General features: G+C 42.2%; 1 protein-coding gene across 1 annotated transcript in view; it reads right to left on the reverse strand.

The window, feature by feature from the left end:
- Positions 1-17,030, reverse strand: part of nrxn1a (neurexin 1a) — a 52,614-nt gene that overhangs the window by 14,680 nt on the left and 20,904 nt on the right. Inside the window, exons 6-16 of the mRNA XM_010777685.1 lie at positions 13,936-14,007; positions 13,422-13,646; positions 12,609-12,756; positions 11,659-11,789; positions 10,591-10,843; positions 7,282-7,485; positions 6,138-6,164; positions 2,980-3,102; positions 2,131-2,512; positions 1,650-1,840; positions 948-1,121 (exon numbers count right to left, since the gene is read on the reverse strand). Coding sequence (XP_010775987.1) covers positions 948-1,121; positions 1,650-1,840; positions 2,131-2,512; positions 2,980-3,102; positions 6,138-6,164; positions 7,282-7,485; positions 10,591-10,843; positions 11,659-11,789; positions 12,609-12,756; positions 13,422-13,646; positions 13,936-14,007 — 1,930 coding nt within the window. The remainder of the gene's footprint in view (positions 1-947; positions 1,122-1,649; positions 1,841-2,130; positions 2,513-2,979; positions 3,103-6,137; positions 6,165-7,281; positions 7,486-10,590; positions 10,844-11,658; positions 11,790-12,608; positions 12,757-13,421; positions 13,647-13,935; positions 14,008-17,030) is intronic.

Here is a 17,030-nt window from a genome sequence, read left to right on the forward strand (position 1 = left end):
ACCTCGTCAAATAGGTGGCTGATGTAATGAAAGAGGGAATGTTTGCACAGTAAAATAAGTATGCCCCCAATGGACAAATACAGAAATAATCCTATTTAGATGCCTGCAATGGTAATATGAGTTAATTATTTATTTTCATTAGCCATTTAAATGGCTTAATAGGAATATTGTCTATTTCAGAATAAGGGCATAAAATGAATATTTAGTGCATGTAAACGCAGTCAAAGCTCTAAACTTAGTTCTCTTTTGATGTATTTTTAATGCGAGGCGTGGAGGAAAGGGTGTGAAATGATTCACAAATGGAGTATTGAAGGTTAGGTTGGGAGTCAGTAGGAGGGTTAGACAGCATGCTGCTAAGCAACCCGGGTGGTGGAGCTGTGTCGACTCAGGTAGGGCGGTGGTGATGTCACTACTGTGATGAAGTCACTATGGTGGCTAGGAGAGGACAGGTCACCTCTGACCTTTGACTCTGGATCACTGGGATCCACACAAGACTGGACACCACTGGGTAGTTTCAACACACGCACACATACATACACACACCCTCACACACACACACACACGCACACTAGTTTTTTACCACTCTCATACACGTGTCTCACATGCTCACACAAAGCGATATACCTTGCAAGTCAGCTTTCATCAATGTAACTTTTGTCAGCCAAACAAAAAAGCAAACAAGCAAATTAAGTTAGATGGTTAGTCAATGCATACAGATGCCTGTGAACTGTTGAAAGAGTGGAAGAAAGAGAAAACACAATGTGCAGAAAGATCGAGGAGGAGATGAGAACCAAAAGAGTAACATTTACATAGAATAGACCAAAAGCTGGGTTAGTGGGTTATCCTAATCACACAGAGCATGAGGTAAATGGAAAAAGAAAGAAAAAGCAGGAGGGACACGGTACCGGGACAGATCTACGGTTGTGATTTCCGAGTTTGAACCTCACCTTCACAGCCTCTCTCCACTTGTCCAATGGTTGCAAGTGCATCAGCCAAAAGATCAGGGAGTCGGCCATTTAGATCAACTGTTGCTAGACAACCTTGGAAGCCCTCACGGGAGTGGACCAGCTTCGGCAGTTCTCGGTACATCTCTTTGGAGACGCCCCCGATGTACAGGTCACCTGGGGATGATCAAAACAATGAATCAATATATAAAACATGTGTTATTTATAACAGAGAAAAAAGGAAACTGTCCTCATTTTTGAAGCTGGAACCAGTCAATATATTTTTGCATCAAGAATAGTTTGACATTTTGGAAAACACACTCATTATATGTTACTTAGAGTTAGATAAGAAAATGGATAGATCTCTCAGTTATGCCAGGAAACGGTTAGCTTTGCCAGCTAGCCTGTCTCCGTCTGAGCAGACAAAATCCATCAACTAGCATCCATGGCAAAGAACACATAACCCCATACAGACCAACACTTTTTTAAATTTTGTACAGATTAAACAATTGATATATAACCAGTTAATTAGTTTATAAGTGCTGGTAGCTTAATATCCATCAGAGAGTAGCTTTAACCTTCATGTAACTCAGATGTCAAACTTTTCCCTTTAACTGACTTCTTGTTTCAGTAGAACTGTGTATGTATAAGTACATGTCAGCTCCTGTTGTTGAGGTGTTATCACTGCTTGTATTTGTTGCATACCCTTTAAGTCGAGGTTCTTGGCGCCCATGGTGGTCTGCGTGGTGACTTTGGTGTCAATCTTGACCGTGTGGAGATTGTTAGTGTCTCTGGAGATGTGTACGTTGTGCCAATGGTTATCATTTAGAGGACTGTTAGAGTTGCCCTTGATCAGGTGTGCTCCATTGCCCAGGTCAGAAATGTAGTGTAGGTAGCTAGAAAGGGAACCAAAAAGAAGAGAGGAAAGAAAAAAGACAAATTAATCATATTCATAATGAAGAACAACACAGGGTCATACACTTCAGGGCATCTGTCTTCAAGAACCGTAATTAAAGGAGTAGAAAAGGAGCTGCTTGACTTGTGCATTTTTCATATTTGATATTTCAGCCTCAAGAATTGAAAACAAATCCCAGGCTGAGTTGAACATGTGGGAATTACCATTAACACATATTTAACTAATCATTTCCTTTGCAAGACATTGAGTAATGTAAATACCACAGCTCACCCTTTAACTAGCTCTATCACAATGAAGTCGTTGCCGTCTCCCCTGTTGTAGAGAACCAGGCCGTCGGGGGACGTGGTCTTGAACTGCATGAAGACGTGCATGGAGTAGTAGGCCTGCAGCGTGGGCAACGTGACGAAGCTGGAGCGGGAGCGGAAGGTGACGGGGTCAGCCACGATGCTCTTATAGCCAATAACAGCGTTGAGCTCGCAGTAGTCGATGTCGCCGTTCTTGCACAGGTCAATGTAGGGCATGCCGTTCAGTGTCAGGCCCTGAAGGTGGCCGATGAAATTGGAAGGCACGGCAGGCATGAAGCGCTTCTCCGTCACAATACCCGTCTCCACATTGTGGAACTCCAACTGGGTGTGGTCGCCCGCCATCTGACCTGGTGGCGGGTAAACTTCAGAGGTGAGGGCTACGGACACTTGGGTTTCAAGTGGAACTGTTCCAACAATAAAGCTAATTCTCATCCTATTATTTAAACAGTTGAACTAACAGTGATCACAAACTAATTTCAACTGCGAACTTTCCCCAAAAGTATATAGAAAGTATTAATGCAGATTGCATATTTTTTATTAATATTGCAAGATCATAATCATTGGTAGAACTTTATTTCCCACAATGATCGCTGTGTAGTCGTAAAATGTTCATAAACAGACCAACTATGGTCCTTAACACCATATTCTAAAAAAAAAATCCCTTAATATTGGTCTTTTAGCATAACATACAATTAAAATCAATCAGGAATGTATCAGATAGAACATTTGTATACAAAATACAAGCAGAGGAGATTAATGAGTCATTTTATGGTGAAAATCTAAAAGGGATAAAAGGTAATGCTGCTGTGGTTACCTTCGACAGGCTGCAGGTCGTCTACGGTGAGTTTCAGGCCCTTGCCACGCCGGACTACTCTCACCGTGTGCCACTCATTATCATTGAGGCCCAAGCCCGCAAAGATGGTCTCTGGACCTTTACCTACACATAGCCCAGAGCACCGTTAACATAATGCACACAGAGGTGGAGAGAGACAAATAGAGACAGGCAGAGCAGGTAGAAATCCAGAGACAGAGACAGAAGAAGAAGAAGAAGAAGAAGCCAGGCAAGTTGAATTCAAATTTAAGGACAGGAAGGGAGGAAATGGAGGAAAATAGCTGAGGAAAGGGGGAACCATACATATCCTGGGGAGACGAAAAACCTCTGTGTCAAAACAAAGATAGACAGACAGGTGACTTTGCAGATACAGCGGGATGGATGATGTGACACAGACACACAGAAAGATTAACATACATTGATGCCTAAGATGGAGACTGAGTCACACAGGCCTACACTGAGAAAATCCATCTGTGGACACATCACACAGCAATGATGACCACCTATCCACACATGCAGAGACAGCACATTTGCACCCCCATGACTCCTTAACTGCCCTTGCACATTTAACATATAATAGCCTGTGTACATATGCAGGGTCTTCCCTTTGTTTCCTCACAAGACTGCACTACTGCAACATGACTCATGATGGCACTAGACACACAGCGGATCAGCAGAGAGTTCTCCAAGGTGCTGATGTGCAGCAGGATGGAAGAAGCTGAGCTGTCCTCTCATGATGTCTCTCTCTTTGCATCTACCAGCTCATATCTTCACATAGTCCACTGCACACATTTGACAGACTCACTGTTCCTAAAACCTGGGTGTCCCCTAGCTCCTGCTCACTACAAGCACCCCACCAACCTTGAACACAACACCGATTCCCCTCCACTGGGGACCTACAATTTGTCCACATAAGGGAAGCGAGTCCCACACGTGTAAACACATCAGCTCCACACACAAGCAGCACTGCTAGCCAGCCACACACACACACACAACATAAACAGATTTAGGTCCCCACAAGTATAGTAATGCTAGGCCACACACACACACACACACACACACACACACACACACACACACACACACACACACACACACACACACACACACACACACACACACACCCACCCATATAGGTAGAGAAATAAAGGGAGGCTCGCTGACATGCAAACAAAATACGAAAAGTCAATTCAAATACTTCAATGTGTGTGTGTATTTGCAAAGCTAAAATAGTGTGTTCAGAGAGGACACAGGGTTCCCCTGAGGAGACTCAGCTGTGCTCTGGGCATGAGCATCTCATCCTTTTACCATGGATCACTGCCTAACACTGAGTGAAGGAGAGAATATGTGCATGTGTGTGTGACTTAATAAGTGAGTGTGTGTGTGTGTGTATTTTTGCATATGTAGCCAAATAATCAAAGAGCAGAACGCAGTGAGAGTGACGCAGTGATCTGTGTCAACCTGGGAACAGGGAGAGGCAAAAATACACATACAAAAATACACGGATAAACACATACTCATGCACACACACACACACACACACACACACACACACACACACACACACACACACACACACACACACACACACACACACACACACACACACACAACACGTACTACGCACACACACACACACACACACACAATGCACCTATTTTGGGTCGGTGCTAACAGTGCGTTCAGCTGCATTTTGAGCTTGGTTTAAAGTAAAGCTACTAGTGATGGCTGTGGCGGGCAGCAGACAGTCTGAACAGTGCTCTGTGATGTGAAAAAAGAAAAGAGACAAAAGGGAGTTGTTTGTAGCAATGCAAATGCAATTTGAATCAAAAGACACAAGCTAGTGGAGATTATAAGAGCAGGATAATGAAAACAAAACGACTGAAAGCGTTTCATATTTCATTAGCTCCCAATAACAAATGGCTTTTCTGCTGGATAAGCCTTGAATCTTTCCCATGCCGAGGCTTTTATTTGACTGCTGAGTGGATACTTCCAATGGCGCCTGGCTGTTTAATATTTGTATATCTAATGTTTAATTTATTGTATGCACACGGTGTGCCAGAAAAGTGGCTGCCTACTTAAATGTTCATTCAGACAACCGGTCTAAAATTGGCTGACAGACATGCGGGATAGCAACAGTGCTGTGTGGCTAATAGGGTTTCTATGGCAACTGCAGTCGTCCATTTCACCACCTCTTTGCCGTCACAGAGCATTCGTCTCTCTCTCTCTCCCTCTCCCTCTTTCTCGCTTTCTCTGTGGTCGTGACAGAGAGAAACTCCACGTGAGGGAATTAAACTTCATCAGGGATTCAGCTCCACTCACAGCAGCATGAACAGAAATCATACACACTCATTCTCACACAGGATAACACACCTAAACAAACACACACACAGATGGGCAATGAAGAGAATACAAAATGCAAAGGCTCTCACACACAAGCACACCCTAAATACTCTAAATGAAACATTACCCCAAAGTCCCTAATGTACAGTTGAGAAAGAAAACAACAAGCAAACAAAGAAAGCAACCAGACAGCCGTTGGGATGAAGGTGCGTTGGGGAGAAACAGAGCGATAACATGTCTTTTGTCTCCAGCATGAAGGAGAAGTAATTACCCCGCAGCTCTAAGTTACATTCATCCAGCAGCTACGCTTCCCAACGTACCTAATTTTACCTGAACACCTCATTTTTAGCTTCTCTCCTTCTTTTCTTTTTTTCCCTCCCCCCCTCCCTTCCTCCCCTACCGTCCTCTCTTCCGTCTATCCTTTTTTGCTAAAATGGCCGACCTGGAAAACCCTGGCCCTCAGCAAAAATCGCACCACTCCTGTGGTGTAGCTGAACATGCAGACACAAACACGCATATATGCACCTCCGCCTGTCCAACACACACATATATGCACACACATATATGCACACACGCACACACGCACACACACACACACACACACACACACACACACACACACACACACACACACACACACACACATGTTGAATAACGGATTACGATCAGATGGACTAAAAACACAGAGTGGGTGAAAAATGGTCAGAAAGACACATTAACAAAAAACACACACATTGTCACGCACACTCAGGTGGAAAAGGAAGGGGGGGGGTTAGGTGAGATGGAGGATCACTTACTGGCTGTACAGTTTATCCTGATACAGTCTGAAGGGAGAGCAGAGCAGAGAGTTAATGCTGCACACATACACATGTTCCCCACGCCCTGGGGACGCACACATCGACACACCCTGCATGCCACGCATTATATACAAACTGCTGAGAAAACACACACTCTCCTTTGTCAGCTTGACAGTGTATTTTCTTACAAAATGGAGTTGCAAAACGCAATTTTAGAGCCAATAAAGAGTGAAAATTAGGATTGGTGAATCTTCACATTTAAAGTGTTACATATTACAAGGAGAGCGGTGTGTCCCAGCACGAGCAGCGTGCTCATTGGCTGCTCTGGCCTGAGCGACAGTTTCAGTCACCAATCAAAAGCACCAGGAGACTGAGATGGGTCATGTGTGTCAGTTTGTCTGATGACATCGAACACATCCCATAATTTTTGTCGCCCATCCAGAGCACAAATCTCCGTGAATGGTTGGAAGATTTAGCCCCACTATTAGAGGGCTTTTTTTTTTACCCATGATGCATTGGTGTGTCGAGTGGCATCAACCACAGAAGAGACGTGGCTGCAGACAACCAGAGACCAACACATGCACCCCTCTGTTAGTGTATGTGTGTGTTAGCATGAGATCGGTTTGAACTCATGTGAGAGTGCTTGGCTGGTCGGAAGAGTGTTTAAAAGTCGCAATTAAGTGTGGGGTGTATTATTTAAGTGTGTGTGTGTGTGTGTGTGTGGTTTGTGAGTCTTTGTATTGATTGTTGAAGGGATGCACAGGTCCACTGGGAGTGAGCAGAGAATGCAGCTTTAGGCTTGACCCTCTGTTCAACACAAAAACAATACTGCTAACCTTTAACTGTTTATTGTGTTTGTGTGTATTCCAAGTAGGCTTTATATACACCATTAAGTCCATACACATTTTAAAATGTTACTGCAGAAAAAGCTGTGAAATCCTTGAATACAAGCATATTTGCAACATAATTATCTGAATGACTTATCAAGAAGAGTGCTACTCACAAGGGACAATATATTATTTATCAACATTTAATGACATTCCTATGCAAGAAAAAGCCAAGAGGCCAGTTTTAGCTGCATTCCCCTGTGTGGAAATCAAAACAATGTTGGAGATTGTACATGTTTGTGTGCACGTGTGTGTACCTAGGTTGACAGTGAGTCGGACACGGCCCCCATCCAGCTCCAGACGAAGGGTGTCTGCGGAGTTACGGGATGTGGTTGCCATGAGAACCCCGTAGGCCCGCTGGGAGCGAAAGCGTAGCGAGACGTCCTCCGCCTCGGTGTGCATCGCCACGGGCAACTGCACCTTCATAAACTTACTGCCGTCGTACGACAGGATGGTCGCATCTGTACAAGACGGGGGGGACAAGAAACGAGTGAGAGAGGAAGAAGGCAGAGGAAGACAGAGACGGTGATGGAGAAGAGTGAGGTGGGTGGACACATTCAAAAGAAACAGTAACAGATTGACAGGGAGAAAACACACAAGGTGGGAGGAGACAAAGGAAATTTGACATTGAGTGAATCAGATTTAAAACATGACGAAGTATGTTCGTGTTGTGCCTACACTCCCTTGTTCCCCCGCCGGCCACGTCATGTTCAAACTCAAAAGCTGCTTCAAAATGACTCCATCACTTTCCACCCTTAATTCATCATCACTCCCTCACGAAAGGGGATGTAAAAATAGCTGCAGCTGGTTGGCCGGTTGAATCAGAATGCATGGCGGTGAGTGTGTTAGCCTCCGCCGCTGACATCCCAAACCCTGGAGTCATAATGTAACAAGCTCAGGTGATCCCGCTTTAATGTCTTTTGCATACTCATTTACATATTCATAATCTTCTCTCCATGCTACCTGCTGGGGCCAATCCCCAACCGCTAAACTGTTTACCTCTGAGAACCCTGTTTTTTATTGGCCAATTACATACACAGCTAAACACACTCTCCATGTCTCTATCTCTCGTTCTTCTTCCCTTCTTCTTATATCTCTCTATTGCATTCCTCCTTTGCTTTCTCTCCCTTTTGCTCTCCCTGTTTCCGTGGGAGACGGTTAGAGCCAAGGGAAAAACAAGAGAACAGGAAGAGAGGGAGGTCTCATGAATACTGATGAGCTGAGAAGGAGGGAAAGAGGGAGATAGTGTGCGTATGTGTGTGTGCGTGCATGTCAGAATAAGTGAGTGAATTTAAGTGTGAACAGAGGAGGGTTTAGTAAAGTGAGAGCAGGGGGAGAGAAAATAGGGACAGAGCAAGACAGATAGAAAGGAGGGGGGAAAGGGAGAAGAGCTCTTGGCTAAAATGCAAATGAACCCTCATTAACTTGAGGAAAAAAGGAGGTGGTTGGCCTGTTATATCACAGATAACATAACTAACAGACACACATATAGCCGCCCAAGCACACTCCAACACACACACACACACACACACACACACACACACACACACACACACACACACACACACACACACACACACACACACACACACACACACATATTTCCGATAGGGGAGACAGCTGACTAAATGTTCCTCACCGCAGCACCTGACTCACAAACAGGAAAATAGAGCAGGGGGGTTGGTGAGAAGAAAGTATGGAAGCCCATTAATGCCAAAAAAAATAAGCTGTGTGTCTTTAAGAAGTTTTGTTCATTCCAGCTGTAGATTGACTTAGAAATGAGGGTCAACAAATGAAGATTTGATTATACTGGGTTTTAAAAACATTGTAAAAATGCGTTTTGAAAGATTATAGAAATATATTGACCTTTTGGTGGTGACAAATTAAGACCAAACCCTTTGAAGAGTTAAGATAACATTCTTAACATTTTATCTATTGTGTTCTCTTCCTGCCAGGAGTTGGCTTTCATACATAAAGCAGGACAGCACGAAAAAAAATGAAATCAACCAGCGTGAACAGCTAGTGAGCAGGAGGAAAGAGCTGAAATGTGTTAAGGGGTGTGCAAATGTGTCGCTAGAAATATGTGTGTGACTGCTCTACAAAATAAGAATTCATCTTGGAGCCAGAGCGTGGCGACCATCTTTGTTCATTAAAGAAGAGAGAGTGGGAACAAAGACGAGAGTGAGAGAATGAGGGAGGGAGAAAAAGGGAGGCAGAAACCGCAGGTAGAAGGCGTAAACATGGCCAATCACTCTCTCCATCTGCTTCTCCATCTGTGCTTCCTTTAATCCACTGAACCACCAGTTAGTGACCCCTCAGTGCACACAGAGAGGGATGAAAAAAGACATAGAGGAAAGGGAGACGGAGCTAAGAGAAGGAGAGGCAGTGCATCACCACGATAAACCTACACTGCGGCGGTTTGTCCTCAGGAATCAAATGTTTTCATATCAACACTTTGCAGAAAGGGTACGTGTGTGCCCATATCTCCTGTAAGATGATAGTACAATCATCACTTGAGGCGCGTCAGCAGTTGTGGCACAAACAGCATTTCTTCTCTTCTTCTTGTCTGACTCCATCTTCGCTTCTTTCAACAAGCCTCTATCAGTCCCTCTGCCAATCTTTCCCGCTTTCCACTTCTCTCCCTCGACCTGAATTCATACCTTTTCTCATAACTCTCTCTCTCTGTCGGATTTTCTACTCCCATCTCCCATTCCTCCTCACCTGCTGTCATATGGCGGTTCTGGACCGGTGCTTCCACCCTCCTCTGTCACAGCTCCTGCTCCCTGCACATTTCCTCTCCCATCGATTCCCACTCCCTACATCCATAGAAGTCCAATAGTCCTGTCTGCAGCTCTGCATCCTCCTCTTCTCCTTTCCCTGTCTGTAACTTACTACCCTCACTTTTACGCTTTGCTTTGGTTATTGTCTTTTGTTGTTTTGCAAGCAGACTCATTTTCTTCTTGACCTTATTTTTCTATCACCACCTACTTCCTACATTCCATCCTCTTTTTATTTTGTACCTTCCTATTCTCCATCACCAGGGAGGAAGAGGAGGGTAAATTCACCTGAACTCAATCTGCAAGGCTTTTCATTTGGACAGTTTAGCCACATTTTTATGTGCCATAAATCTTTAAGACGGTACTTCTTGAGCGCACATCAGAGTAAGTACTATCAAGGTGATGTGATTTGTTAGGATAGACCTTTAAAAGGAAAAAAGTCTTGCTTAAATGTGTAATTATTTAAAGGTTAATCTCCCGATACAACTGGTGATTTAAAAATATATTTGAAGTGATTGATGGATGTTATTTCTGACATTAAACCTTCCACACCATACAATCTGTCTTCTGTCACTCATCTCTTTGGCATCACTCAGTGTTCTCAAACCAAAAAGTAAATGACAATGTCAGTATGCCTTTTGCATCGTGACGTATTATGACTTTTCCCACAAAACCTTGCTGTTTGGTGAATGGAATTAGCCAGTGAAAATGTGGCATTAGAATTGTTGCCAAATTACAGTACAGGCTGCCACAGTGTTATTCTCGTCCTCTTCACCGCGTCATTCTCACCTCTCTCGCAGGAGCGTCCCAGGTACCCCGTCCCGGAGCAGTCGCACACGTAGCGGTTCCAGCCCTCCCTGCAGATGCCGTTGTGCTGACAGGGGTTGGACATGCACTGTTTGGGCTGCTCTCTGGAGCACGAGGGCTTCACCCCCACCGCCCTCTGGGCCTCGGCCAACCTCCGGATGTCTTTACTCTGCCCGTCCACAAACAGATCTCTGATGCAGCCCACGTAACCGTAGTTCAACAGAGCCGTCCACACCTGAGGAAGGAGGACGCCAGGGGTTGAGGTTTTTCACAGTAAGAAATTTGACCACATCTGGCAATATCTAGTGAGGAACTGCTGTAGGTTTAGTTTTAAAAAGCTTGTTCAAAGCACAGTTAAAAAGTTGAAAATTCCAGCTATTTGTTGGATTATAAAGTACACACGTTCACCCTCACACACATTTTTAAGATTAATAAGTACAAATTAGTCTGAAATTACTCTAAAAATCCCCTATTGAGCTTTTCCTCATATCTTCCTTAAACAGTGAAATTATGAAATAGAAAGATAAGACTTATCTGAACTTTGAGCTACTTTATTTAAATGGCGACTTTTATATTTATATTTATTATTTAAATGGAGTTTTTTTTAAATCTCTTTGAGTCTAAGTATTGGTAGTGACGAAAGGTTAACAAAATATACTTAAAAGTTTGCAACCAATGACTACTCCAATCTAAATTATGTAATATAATCTAATCTGATTTGTAAAGATATGTCATGAAAGGATTTACATTTAATAAGCAGGGTCAATGAAAGCTAACACCACTGACTGGATAACTTTTTTCATTACTAAATATTTGTGCGATTATTCACTAAATTAAATAGATGCTTTAAATATGTGTTTAATACAATTATTGAAGAGAGTACAATATATATGCATATCATCATTTTCATGAGTTCAAGATAACATCAACAACTCAATATACTCAATTCACCATAATGTAAGACTAAAAGCATTCAACTCCACCTTTTCAGAAGCTAGAAGCAGAAACTTTGAGGGTAAATTACAACAGCACACACAAACACACACACACCTCTGTAGGGAAGATGAGTCCAGCGCGGTCTTCAGGTAGCCCCCCGAGGTACAAAGTCTCGTCCAGATCCAAGATCTCACTGTCTCCCGGGGCCGTGTACGCTGTCCTCACACTGTTCACCGAGATGGTTCCTGGAGTCACAGCGAGGCATAAAAACAAATTCAGTAATAGTTATGACCTTCAATGCGAACATCCTCATCACAATCACCACCACCACGACCACCACCACCATCGTAATGACTACCATTATAATCTTTATCATCATCATCATCCCTTGCTCTCCTACTTACTTCTATAATCAGAAGAAATGGAAATATAAAAACTACACAAGCCACAGTCATCAGTAAGCTCCTTTAAGAACATGCTGATTTAAAAGTGCTATGTCCAACATTTTGTTACAAATAAATCATTAAAACGTTATTATTTAGACATTAGGACAGTTAAAGTAAACAAATGAGGTCCCAATAGAGAAGATTGGCAGCCTCTACTCTGGGTTTCTAGATTGTAATTAATACTGGCATAAGAACTATAATTATATTGTGTTAGGACAAAAAACGAAATCCTGTGATTGTACTGCATGTCAGAACTGAGATCAAACACATATAGGAAGAGACAACAGAAGGCATTGCATAAGTATGTTTAATGCATCCCCCCACGTTAAGCATAGGTTTTATGTCAAAAGTGGTCAGAACTTTTCAAAACTTTAAGTTGACTACAGAAAGACAGATGCTGCCAATTGCTATAATTAGTCTCAGTATATTGGTGATTATATAAACATATTATAAAAATGGACAGAGCAACTTTATATTGATTTTGGCCTACACAGCACCCTTACAACCCAGTTAGATTTAAATACAGACAGCATCCGGATGGCCTTGCTCTCGCCAACGCGCTATCCTCCCCCCCCTCCTTATCGCCCGCCGCGGTCAGGGTTAGAGCGGTGAAAGTACCTGAGCGTCCGTCCCTCTGGAAGTCCACATGATACCACTCTCCGTCGTTGACCTTTCTGTCCATTGCCCTGGTCTTGGTGGTTCCTGAGCCCATGTCCAGCAGTAAGTACAAGTGCCCGTCCAGCATTTCAATGGCGAAAAAATCCACCTGCAAGTGAACAAGACACAGTATTAGTATTCTGTAAAAAGCAGGGATGTTGATGGCTGGCAATAAAAATGCAAATTGTAGCTGCAAGTTACAATAAGGCAATGGGCTCTGGTTTAACCAGTTTAACCATTCAGGTTCTTTGTTGAATGCCAAATTAAGTGAAGAAAAGTAAACTTCTTTAAAAACTTTATTAGACATCAAGGGAATGGGAAGTTAAGGACTCTTTAGAGTCGTAACAGGGACAATCAGGAATTCAGTGGTTTATAGAAGAGGAAGATGAAAAGCAAAATGCCTGACAGCCAGCTTGGATTTTAACAGCCAAATTTAAAAAATAATGGGCAATCATTTATAATTGTACATATTTTTATGGTTCCCAGGAGTTGTATCCTAAAAACATTTATGATTCATTAATTTGATCCATGTACACATAAATCAATTTTTTTATTTGTTAACAGATTGTTGAAGATACCTGCATAACCATTTGTGATTATAGTGATAGTTGGCAAATGTTGGCATACTGTAGTAAGACTCTTACGAATTATGAACATTTTAAAAGTAATACCTGGTAAACATCAGCATTTAGCTAAAAGCAAAGCCTCGCTATGTCAATGGTGTAGATTTAGACGGTGTGCTTTAAAAAAAAAAATACTGTATACTATTTTCACCTTGAGTGTAGGAGGCGTGCGTGGGTCCTTGCGTTCCTGCTGTCGGGGTTTGCCGTGGCTGAAAAGCATCAACCCGTTTGGCTCTGTGGTCCTGAAGTCGAACGAGATGGATCCCGCCTTCTTCGCTGACCACTTGCTCAGTGCCACGAAAGACTCAGGGGTGTCAAAGGTTACGGGGTCCAGCGTAGCCACACTCTCACACTTAAAGGACACCACCCCACTAACCTGGGACCAGAAAAGACAGTTAAGGGGTTTAAGCATTTAAAGCTGGGTTGTTAAACTGATGTCTTGTGAACATCAGGATCAAAATGGTTCCTTTGTAGCCTGGGAATAAAGCCAGTTTTTTTCAAGCTGTGAACATGACAACCTGCCAAACATATAATACAATTTTCTTAAAATTAATACAGTATAAGTCCCACAGTGCCTTTCAGGAGCTTCTGAAAAAAAAAAAGATGTCTCTGTATAAGAGGATAATGTGTCTGCTTAAGTTGTACATTGTGTTGAAAGTACATACCTTCATCTTTGGGTCTCCCTGTTTAGCCAGTTTCGACAGCTCCAACCGTACGTCGTTGTTCTTGTACACCACCTGGAGCGGGACAAATAAAACGATACATTCATTCAGGATGAAAAAAAGAAGACTTTTCCTTCACCTCTGGTCAATAGATGAACCCAACAGAGTAAATATTGCAGCACAGAATTTGACTATTGTAATCTTTCTTTGTTTAATTGAAGCTAGCGAAAATAGGCTTTGATTGACCTTTCCAGAGGTCAAAAAAAGAATAGAATGCTGAAAAGATAAAGAGGGAACAAGGCACTTTATATATGGCCAGACATCCATTAGTCGGGAAACGTATAAATGTTCTTTTCTTTTTTTATGAAAGCGACAACCTTAAGAGCAGCGAGCCACTCATCTTTTGATAACACATTTTTCCCCGCCACTTGAAAGACTGCCTTTACTTTCTCTCTTCTTTCCTTCTGTGTTTCACTCTTTCTCTTCCCTTACACAGAACGCTCTCTGACTGAGCAGCATGAGTGTAAAAAGAGCCTGCTAGTGCTGAGCATTTTGATGTTGAGAGAGACAAGCACACAGGCTCTGCTTTATTTATCCAGACCTCTTTTTTGACTTGTGAGCATCTCAGTAATATTAAGAAAGATATTCCTCCGTATGACTTTTTTTTTTTTACCTCTGTTCTTGTTTATCATGCACTTTTGTTGTGCGTAGTGCGTAGGGCAAGGGAGGGTGGTTCTGCAATAAAAGTGCTGCAAGTGTGCAAAACGGTGTTAGCGTGCGTGCCTGCACCCGCATCAAATGCACAAAATTGTTGCAGCCGCGATCGTTCATGTGTGTGATTCAGTGCATACATCTTAATTTGCTCACACGGATTATCATATCATCGTATTAAATATGTAAATGTGCCAGTGGAGGGTTCACTCTGACAGCGGCAGCCTCGTTTAAACGCCATCAGTCATAATGAAGCAACACAGAGCGCATTCACCAATGATACAGATAGCTCTCTGTTTGGCACATCATCTGTCGGCTTGTTTGCTTGTTTGTTTATGCCTCTGTGTGAGTCTGTTCGAATGAAAGAGAGACTCAGACATGGTGTGAATATAATGGATGTTAGGATGTATTTAGGGGTTATGTGTTTCAGGTGCTGTATATGCATCTGTATATTTATTTCTGCTCGACTATTTCTGTCTGTGTGTGTTTTGGTGGGTATGTTCATGCATGCACACAACAACCTAAGTTTGCGAATATTCGTGTAAATGGGTGTTTTCGTCCGTTTGTCATGTGAGTTTTGGTTTTTGCAGTGTGTGTTGTGGCCCATTTCCAGCACAGCGGATGGATGGAGCGTCTCTGTGGCGTAGCTAATTAGCATTTTAGCGCTTAGTGCTGTATCTACTCTCTCAACGACACTCATCACTGATTCTCTCTGATGCTGGGAAGGGTGTGTGTGTTTGTGTGTGTCTGGGAATGTTTGTATGAGTCTGCCAAATGGCAGCATTTTCTGTGTGTGTGCGCTTCATAAGATAATGTGTGTGTATTATGTTTGAATGATATGTTACAGAAAGGGAAGGCCGGAAGAGAGAAAGAAAGTTATTTTTACTGAAAACCTAGGTGTATACATTAAGCTGTGCAGCTTGTAATTGTAGAGTGTATAATTGTTTGTATTGTTTAATATTCAGTAAAATTATATTGTGAAGAAATTATTATGTGCAGATAAAATTCTCCTTTAATTAAGTCTAAATTAATCATTCTTCGCAAATTGTAGTTATAAACAAGCATTACTTATTAAATAAGTTGTTGGACATGTTTTGTTTAATACAATGCAATTGGGCTATTTTATTTGTGTTAATGCAAACATCTTGATACTGAAAAAATTATCTCATTAACCCAATTGTGCCAATTGAATTTACTTCAGTAAACATGTTCTCTGGGCTTGCCTAAGCGCAAATCAGAAAACATATTCAAAATCGGTCAAAACGTTTGTCTGAAGAGTGACTTTGTTTAATTAAACTATATTTATTGTTTGGGAACATGGGACTACTGTTTCTGATGAATGTTTCATTATATCTTTCTTAAAGAAAACAGTAGTCCCATGTGCCCAAAGACAAGATTATGTTATGATAAGAAAGAAGCTGGTTCAGAAGTTACAAGGGGCACAATCAAGTATTAAATCAAACATAGGCACACATATGCACAAAATAATCAAATGGAAGACATTACATAAACACAGAATTGCGCCAATACTTGCCCAAATTATGTCTGTAGCAGATTTAATTAAGTTTGACCAATCAGAACAGGAGATGTGGCATTGTTCCTTATGATAATAATAATAGTCTTATGCACAAATGGGTTAATACCATGTCATATCAATAGTAAGAGCATGTCAAACGTGTTATATACTACACATATACAGTGGGGAAAAAAAGTATTTAGTCAGCCACCAATTGTGCAAGTTCTCCCACTTAAAAAGATGAGAGAGGCCTGTAATTTTCATCCTAGGTATACCTCAATTATGAGAGACAAAAGGAGAAAAAAAAATCCAGAAAATCACATTGTCTGATTTTTAAAGAATTTATTTGCAAATTATGGTGGAAAATAAGTATTTGGTCAATAACAAACAAACAAGATTTCTGGCTCTCACAGACCTGTAACTTCTTCTTTAAGAGCCTCCTCTGTCCTCCACTTGTTAACTGTATTAATGGCACCTGTTTGAACTCGTCATCAGTATAAAAGACACCTGTCCACAACCTCAAACAGTCACACTCCAAACTCCACTATGGCCAAGACCAAAGAGCTGTCAAAGGACACCAGAAACAAAATTGTAGACCTGCACCAGGCTGGGAAGACTGAATCTGCAATAGGTAAGCAGCTTGGTGTGAAGAAATCAACTGTGGGAGCAATTGTTAGAAAATGGAAGACATACAAGACCACTGATAATCTCCCTCGATCTGGGGCTCCACGCAAGATCTCACCCCGTGGGGTCAAAATGATCACAAGAACGGTGAGCAAAAATCCCAGAACCACATGGGGGGACCTAGTCAATGACCTGCAGAGAGCTGGGACCAAAGTAACAAAGGCTACCATCAGTAACACACTACGCC

Source organism: Notothenia coriiceps, unplaced genomic scaffold, assembly GCF_000735185.1.
Source record: "Notothenia coriiceps isolate Sejong01 unplaced genomic scaffold, NC01 NC01_scaffold00018425, whole genome shotgun sequence".
Lineage (NCBI taxonomy): Eukaryota > Metazoa > Chordata > Actinopteri > Perciformes > Nototheniidae > Notothenia > Notothenia coriiceps.